General features: G+C 44.5%; 1 protein-coding gene across 1 annotated transcript in view; it reads left to right on the top strand.

The window, feature by feature from the left end:
- BIRC6 (baculoviral IAP repeat containing 6) overlaps nucleotides 1-8,681 on the top strand; it is a gene marked incomplete at its 5' end in the record, with an annotated part of 304,005 nt that overhangs the window by 76,406 nt on the left and 218,918 nt on the right. The window contains 6 exons of the mRNA XM_019548600.1: nucleotides 1,341-1,472; nucleotides 1,747-1,925; nucleotides 4,488-4,618; nucleotides 5,010-5,171; nucleotides 5,291-5,422; nucleotides 6,156-6,253. Of these exons, the coding sequence (XP_019404145.1) occupies nucleotides 1,341-1,472; nucleotides 1,747-1,925; nucleotides 4,488-4,618; nucleotides 5,010-5,171; nucleotides 5,291-5,422; nucleotides 6,156-6,253 (834 nt within the window). The remainder of the gene's footprint in view (nucleotides 1-1,340; nucleotides 1,473-1,746; nucleotides 1,926-4,487; nucleotides 4,619-5,009; nucleotides 5,172-5,290; nucleotides 5,423-6,155; nucleotides 6,254-8,681) is intronic.

The raw sequence follows: 8,681 nt of genomic DNA, 5'->3' as shown, positions 1-8,681 counted from the left end.
TTTTGGAAAAATTATAAATTTGTTTGTAATTTTCCAGGTACAGAATCTAAGTTTTGGAGGGTTGTCTTAAATTTGTACCCCTACCACTACAGCAGGGAAAGGAATGACTGGAAGCAGTAAAGCAGTACCCTTGCCCTGCCAGTTCTCACCCCTGCAGCCCTCCTGCCACCTGCACCCTCCCATACCCAGCTTCCCACAGTCTCTGCCTCTTTCTTCTTTGCTCCTCAGTCTCTGCTGCTTCTTCCCCTTACTGTCCGATGCTGCTCCGACTCTGTTCTCTCCCAGGAGCACAGAACATGGAAGCATGGCCTCTGCTAGCCACACAGCAGCATCGGTGCTCTAGACTGGCTGGGCAGGAGAGAGAGTTCCATGTGCTGTGTGCCAGGGAAGGAACAGAGTCTGAGCTGGAGCCAGAGCTGAGCTGTGCCTGACAGTAAGGTTGGGGGGGGGGAAGAGGCCAGAGAGGGGTAGAAGCTGCAGAGGTGGGGAGGGCAGACTGTTGCTATGCGTCTGACTCTGGCCCTGATCCAGCCTCAGGGCCAGAGTCAGAGCTGCAACAGCCACCTGCTTCCTCCCACCCCTGTGCGCAAATCTAAGATGGGGCTCTTTTCCTTATGCTGATGGGGAGGGGAGCAGAACTTATCTTATATTTGAGTAAATATGGTATTTTTTTTAAATGAGTTTGCTCTGTGGCCTTATGAAAGGAAGCAGATGAACACAATGTTTATGCACCCTTCATCAGTGTTTCTGTAGAACGGTGGCTTAAGAGCAGAGGCTATGTTATTGTAAATGGGTGGATAATAATGATAGGAACGTTGCTGGTAAGTGGCTGTGGCTGCAAATGTGTCTGCTCTATCATAATTATAAAAGGATGATTCACACTGGCGGTCTTCACTCCGATGCATCTGTTTTAGTATTGCTCTTGACATTTTCCAGCTCCTTCACTTTGGTTTATAGAACTTGACATTTCATCTGTTGCTATTGGAATCATAAGCTCATATTTTAAACTAGTAGCTTTGATATCCAGAAGAATTATTGAACTGCTATTATTTTGTGCTAAATGTTTATATTTTTTCCAAGGGATTAACTGTACAATACAGCATCTAAAATCTACTCTGATAATTTTTAGAGTAAAAGAACATTGACTAGAAAAAAGTCTTATCAAAGTCATGTCTTAAAAAGGTGCTTGGCCGTTAAATCTGTCCCTTATATTATGTTATCGAAGTTTACTTTTAACATTAAAGTATATATTTAATTTATGCAAATGAATACTTTCAGGTTTTCTAATTGTATCTCATTAATTCAGCACTGTACTACTAAAAATATTTTGTATTTTTAAGGTCTTAGGCTGTGTTCATTTTTAGAAGAACATAAAGAAGACATACTTTGTGGTCCAGTATGGCTGGCTAGTGGGCTTGATCTTTCAGGACATGCTGGCATGTTGACACTAACAAGTCCAAAGCTTGTTAAAGGTAAAATTGATTACAATATTTGTAAAGCATATATGACTAAACTGTACCTAGTACTTCCATACATAGTTCTCTTTGATTTGCTTTGGTTAGCTAATTTCTCCTAAGGCCACTTTACCGTGGCCTTAAATAATTTCTAGAATTATGCTGAAGCACTATAATTTTTCACTTAGTGTGGGTTTTGACTGTGAACTTCAACTATCAGTTAAAAATCTATTTCACTTTGATGTATAAAACAGAAGTAAAAGCTTTTTTGCCCCATTTTGTTCTTTTCCAGGGATGGCTGGTGGCAAGTATCGTTCTTTCTTAATCCATGTTAAAGCTGTTAATGACAGAGGGACAGAAGAAATCTGCAATGGTGGGATACGGCCAGTTGTGAGGATACCATCTCTAAAACCTCAAAGTAGCAAGGGTCATTCTCTTGCATCTCTGTTGGCAAAAGTTGCAGCAGGCAAGGTATTGAATAACTAGAACATGGCTACTATTATATATTAAAACTTCAGAATCTGTTTTGGAAACTGAACACCTTGTGAGCAGGTTGCTCAGCCTGCTGGCTTCTGTAGGTGGGTTTTGCTCCCTAGGCAGTCCTCCCAAATAAAATCCTGTTTTTAAGTCCCAAACAAATGAACAAAATCAAGCCCTTCTGCTCTGTTATGGGTGTTAGATAGGGAGCCCTTTGGCTCTGCCCTGAACCCAGCAACCTGCCCCCTCTACTCAGCAAATTGGTTAGGTCAAAGCCTACTTCCTTTCTTCTTCCAAATGTTCCCTCAGTTTCCCTTCTCTCAACTCTCTTCTTTTGGGGTTTTAAGCTGGCAGTGTGGCACTCCCTTGTTAGCAGAAGGCCCCACAGACCTTAACAGGGGGCTGACTGCCCCTCCTTAAACAGAGCACCTGTTACATGCCTGTATATACTATGACATTTTAAATAAGCACCAGTGAACTTTTGCAAGTTAATTGAGTTTTATACCTACTGGCTCTAGAGTTTAAGTACATGGGAGAAAATTGCCCTTTTAGTGGTTTAATTGTCACACTGTACACATCTGGCGGCATATTGTGATATTCACGACTATTTTACGTAGCAAACTAAAACGCATCCAAAAGTATTTCAGTTTGCTACATAAATTGCAGCAATACATCCATTCCTGAGCCTACCTGGGCTTCCAGTGCCCTGTGTACCATCCCTGCTTCCTTCTTCAACTGCCAGCACACCCAGCTTGCCCATAGGGCATCAGGGGGAGGCAGAAGGAGGGTAGCTGGGTATGCTGGCAACTGGAGAAGGTGGCAAGGAGATGCACAGGGCACTGGAAACCTAAGCAGACTCAGGGAAGCTCGGGCTTGGGCTTCCTGTGCACTGTCCCTGCACCTTCTCTGGCCACTAGCACACCCAGCTGCCATCCTGCTGCCTTTCCACACTGCCTCAGAGGTAAGGCAAACACATTCCCAGGCAGTCCTAGGCGGTGGAAGGGCGGGGACAGTGGATGAGGCCCTAGAAGCCCTGGTGGGCTCAGGGAAGTGTTGAGTCATATTGGGTGCTGCCTCTGAGCTCGGACGGCACCTAGCCTGCTAGAAGCCTTCCTGGGTGGCCCGGGGGGTTGCCACTGCTGCAGAGGGAAGCACTGGGGCCCCCAGTTTGCACCTTGCCACAGGCAGGCTTTGCTGGGGGGGAGGAGGATACTGCAAAGGGCCTGATCCTTTATTCTTTTTTCCAGTAGACCTTGCCTGCAGCTGTGGGGCAAGCTGCTGGTGGTCTCTGAGCTGTGAGGGTCCTGGTTCTTCCTTTGTCAGTGGTGGCACCTCCAAGAGCCACCTGGGCCGGCTGCTGGACAACACCTAGCTTGTTAGCAGCCCCAGGGAGTGCCACCACCATGGAGGGAAGGGCCAGGACCCTCTGCGCCTCAGGGCCTGCTGGCATCTTGCCCTCTGGCTGTAGAGACGCTCTGCTGGGAGCGGGGGGGCAGGCAGGGAAGGATTGAGCCCCCTCACTGTAACATTGATGGGAGCCTCTAAATTGAAATGGTGAGTTTTTAGTAGTGGCAATTAAAAACCCACCATTTCAGTTGAGGAGAACTAAACCCCTGTAATGTGTACAAGCGGCCTAAGGTCTTGTTTTTCCTGCAAGAAGTTAGAATGTGAATGTATCCCGAAGAACCCCATTCTCTCATCCAATTCTTCTTGGCCTCCCATTGTTTCTGGAATTCTCTGTATCCATATGTACCAACAGTTATTTAAATTTTTTCCTTGTATAATAGAGAAGAAGGACGTTTAAGGAGTTAAAGCTCATCAGTAATTCACTGTAATTAAAAGCTTTATAGCCAGACACTTCAGGGGCAATTAATATACATTGAAACATGATTACAGTTGCAAAGTCAAGCACTCACAAGCTATGAAGTGCCAAAACAACTTTTTATCCCAACTTTTATCCCAACACAGCAGTTAAAATAAATAAACTATAAATCTTCTCTTGTTGGTTTCTAAACTTTAAACGCATACTAACAGTTAGCAGACCTATATTGGCTGAGGACTTACTGGTTTTGCATCTGTTTTGGGGGCATATAACTCTTGAGAGTCTATCAGGTTTTTGGTCTAGGGGTTTTTAGAGCTTAGATTAAACTTAGTTTATTTAGCAGTTGATGCTCTTGATTTCTTCTTTTGTAAATTCCATGTATTATATAATTTTTTTTATCTTTTGGAATTCACTGACTAGCTAACAAATTGGAAATTCTTAGCACTCTATGAATTACAGAACAGTTTTAAAGATACTGCTCCAAAATAAACTGATAGCCTTTTAGTAATGCAGTAAGCAAATGTTTTAGCTTAAAATAAAGCTGGAGTGCACTCGCATATAATCTGCCAGTTACAGGCACTATTTCAGAATTTAAATTGCTCCTGAGACTTGATTTAGTGAACCCTTGATTTAACCGAGACTTTTGTCTGAACAAAACATATAGATTGAGTAATTATGAATGTGTTATAATTCTTTAAACCAAATGGGGTTTTTTTCCTTCCTTAAAATATTAGGAAAAATCATCCAATAAAATTGAATCCAGCAATACTTCACGAAAATCGGACAATTTAAGAGGGTGTGATTTACTTCAAGAGGTCTCTGTAACTATTCGAAGATTTAAAAAAACGTCTATTTCAAAGGAAAGGTTAGTTTTCTTACATTTGTTTATTTGTCCTCATTTATGCAGTTGACTTTGTATTAAATTGTAGTTAGTATTTGGTAAATATACCTTAATGGAAAAATGCTTTAAAACTCTAAGGAGGTCAGATGTAGGTCTTATATTTTATGAAAGTGTGATGAAATAGCAAAATCTGACATTGTTTGCACTGAAACAATATCATAGATGATTATAATTAGTGAAAGATTTCTCTGACAGAGGTAAACCTATTGTACTTGTCTTCTGTTGTAAAATTAACCACTGAAATGAGTCAAAGATATAGTTTTCTCTACTCTCCGCTTTTTACGTTTGATTGTAAAGTTATTTTAAAGAAAAGTACTTCAGTAGCTAAACTTTTCTGTTGCTACTTCTTTCTTAGAGTTCAGCGATGTGCCATGTTACAGTTTTCAGAATTCCATGAAAAGCTCCTTAACACGCTCTGCAAAAAGACAGATGATGGTCTGACCACAGAACATGCTCAGAGCCTTGCGTTAGATACCCTTTGCTGGCTGGCAGGAGTGTATTCTAATGGACCTGGCAGGTAGAAGAGAATTTTCAGTTAAATGCATGCAGTTATTCTTCCGTATCAAGTTCTTATTTATAAAGTCTTATATGACTTTGAAGTCTTATATGATTTCTATTTATTTATTTGTTTAACAGCTCAAAGGAAGGAAACGAGAGCTTGCTTTCCAAAACACGTAAATGCGTGTCTGACATTATACGTGTTTGCTTCTTCGAAGCAGGCCGGAGTATAGCTCACAAATGTGCACGGTTTCTAGCACTATGCATCAGGTTAGTGATTGTTTAATTTGGGTTTGCGTGATCAATGTTCCACAGTTAATTATGATTTAATTTTGGTTAAACATTTAGTTAAATTTGGTTAATAAAATATTTTAATATGGTGGGAGCTAGGAAAAGTAGCTACTTTCGATGTTCAGATGGGCTTACTTTGGAATTGAGTATTTGAACTAGTTCCTAAGTAGAAAAGCCTTAGAACATTTTAGAACCATGAATTATAGAGGTGCACCAATACATCAGTCTGGAATCAGATCGGCACGGGTGTAAAGAAATTTTAATATATCCGGTGCCTCTTGGACCAGCTGCCGGACCAGCGGCTCCTGGCCAAGTGACGCGCAGCAGTGGGAGCCAACCCCCATCTCTGTACCTCCCAGATGAGCCATCTCTCTGTCCTGCACCCACCTTGTGCCACCCCAGCTGGGCAGCGCTTGCCCCTGCACCAGCTCCAGCCTCCCTGTGGGGACCTTAAGCTGCACCCCCCATACCCCTTCCCTTCCTTCTCCCCCCATACTGGACTTAACAGCTGGAGGCAGCTAGAAGGCTGGTATTAGAAATTGGATTGGTATTGGCCAGTATGCCTCCTTAAAAATCAGCTATTTGTATCAGCCGCAGAAATCTGTCGGTGAACCCCTAATGAATTCCTTAGACCCCTTGGCAAAGCATATCAGAATGCTTGGGTCTACAAGAAAGAAATACAAACTTATACTATGTGTGTATTTTTTGGTAGCAATGGCAAGTGTGGCCCAAGTCGGCAGGGATTTGGATCAGTTCTTTTGAAGGCTTTGCTTGACAATATGCCACTCTTACCTGCAGCTGCAACTGGTGGTAAGTGATATACTGTTGCTGTTGTTATCTGTACTGTTTATATACCTGTTTTCCCTCCTGTTTTGTAAAAAATCTTTGAGTAAGGAATCTTGTGTGATGCATGGCCAAGTCAGATAACGCCCCAGTTCTAACGTTGCATGTCTTAATATTCTCTCCTTTAAAATTGTAGTTAACGGATTTTTAAAGCAGAATGCCTACAGTCTCAAACTTATATTTAGATGTTTCAAAGGCGTTTAGCTCTCATCTTCCATTGGCTTCTGTAGGAGTTGTGATTGATTAGCATCTCTGAAAATCAGGTCATTTATTTCAGGGAGCCTAATATGTACTTAAGTACCTAACTTCCAGGAAGCCATGTCTTAAAAACATTGGTCCAAAATCTTAAGCTCTTTAGTATTGTTTTAGGTAATGGCATTTGTATTGTTCTTTTATCAGGCCACACAGTTGGACAGCGTTCCTCAGTGTTAGTTGTTAGATGGAAATTATATCTCTGACGGGAGAGTGCGGTTTTAAAGGTGCACTGATATATCTGTTGCTATTTGTTCAGCACAGATAAAAGGGAAATTTACATTATTAACTATTGGCACTTTTTTTTTTCACTGTTGTAGCTGATAATGCTTACCAATAATTATGCCTTCTGGCCAGGGCCCTGGACACCTGGGTTCCCTCTCCCCGGCAGGTCTAGTGCCCTGGATGCCTGGGTTCCCTTGGGAAACAGTGGGTTTCCCCTTGCAGGTGGGTAGCGTTGTAGCCTGTAAGGGGTCCTGCTTTTGGGGCTGCTGGGAGCGAGATACAGGGCGCTGCATGCATGTGTGCAGCTGCACGCGTGCATGTAGGCAGGAATACACACAGGCAGCTTAGCGAGTAGCTCCCTGTAGGTAAGTTTATGCAGGGGAAGGGATGTTAGGGGGTGAAGAACAAGGCCCCCACAGTGAGGGAGGGAGTGAGATAGAGGCTGATGCTTGGGGCGCTACCAGGGCTGGGGCAGTGAGCAGGACAGAGCCACAAGCAGCTTGTCCAGAGGAAATGCAGGGGCAGGGGGCAGCCTCATGCTGCTTAGCACACCACTTGGGGTAGGCATTGTGAGGCATGTGGCCCCCCCCCCCTCCTGATTTGTGTGGGAACAGATGTGGGCTGCTCACTGTAGGCTCAGGGCTCTCTGCTCTGCTGCCTTACCCTCGGGAGCCCTGCATCAGCTGTGTGCCCCTTTCCTGCCCAGCAGCAACGGGGGTGGTGCTTCTGGGTGGGTAGGGGATGTGCAGCTGGCACGGCTCCCAGGGCGAAGGCAGCAGAGCGGAGACCCTTGAGCCCAAAAATGAGCTTTAGTTCAAGTGCTGCCACCACCATTTTTAAGTATGTAGATGCTTTTAAGTGGTACCAGGGCAGATGCAGGCTGGTCACTGTGAGCTCAGGGGTCTCTGCCATGCTGCCTTTGCCTTGGTAGCCCCATGCTGGCTGTGCATCCCATGCCCATCTGGTAGTGGGAGGCACAGCTCGCCATCCTCACTGATGCCAGGTGGGCAGGGGGCATGCAGCTGGTGCAGGGCTCCAGAGGGAAAGGTAGGAGAGTGGAGAGCCCCATGCCCACAGCAAGCAGCCTGCATCTGCCTCATGCATAAATCAGGGGCGGGGATGGGGCATCATGCCATCCTTGGGGGGTGCAGGCAGTGATGGGGATGGACCCTCTGGCCTCATGCCCCTCCCCACCAGAGTTCACATAGTGGTAGAGAGCCTCTGCCATGCCCCTGGACGAGCTGCCCATGGCTCCATCCTGCTCCCTACCCTGCTGATTTTAACTGGAGTAAATCCGGTTATCAGATCGGCATCAGCTGATGTGGTTGGTATAATAATCAGCTGTTGGTATCGGCCAAGAAAATCTTTCAGTGCAGTGTGTGTGTGTGTGTGTGTGTGTGTGTGTGTGTGTAAAGGGTTCACTATCTCATTAAGCTTAGTTATTGCTCTCTTCAGCTTACTGAGGGCAGTACTCATGTTAGCTGACACGGGACCAAAGAGGAAAATGCTTGATCCTACAGAAACCAGCTTGATCCTACAGAAACCATCTTAGGACTGTCATATGCCATGTCTGTTGCTGGTTTGTCATGAATTGCAGATTAGTCTACAGACTGTCTGTATCCCATCTGAGAGGCTGTTTTAAGTGTTCAAAATGTCTGATACACAAATAACAGCTAATTGGTAATGCACAGTCACTGGAGAGAGCTGTACCCAGATACCTTATGAAGCAACTGAGAGGAGAGCCTTCTCTTCAAGGGATCTGGAAAACCTTCCTGGAAAATAAGTCAGCTGTCTTGAATCCCAAGACCATACAGATTTCATAGACAACAGGGCTGGAAGGGACCTCGAGAGATCATCGAGTCCAGCCCCCTGCCCAAAGGGCAGGAAGTCAGCTGGGGTCATAGGATCCCAGCAAGAT

The sequence above is a fragment of the Crocodylus porosus genome, unplaced genomic scaffold, assembly GCF_001723895.1.
Source record: "Crocodylus porosus isolate Cpor-Errol unplaced genomic scaffold, CroPor_comp1, whole genome shotgun sequence".
In the NCBI taxonomy this organism is placed as follows: Eukaryota; Metazoa; Chordata; order Crocodylia; family Crocodylidae; genus Crocodylus; species Crocodylus porosus.
This window is presented reverse-complemented; position numbering and strand designations above follow the sequence as displayed.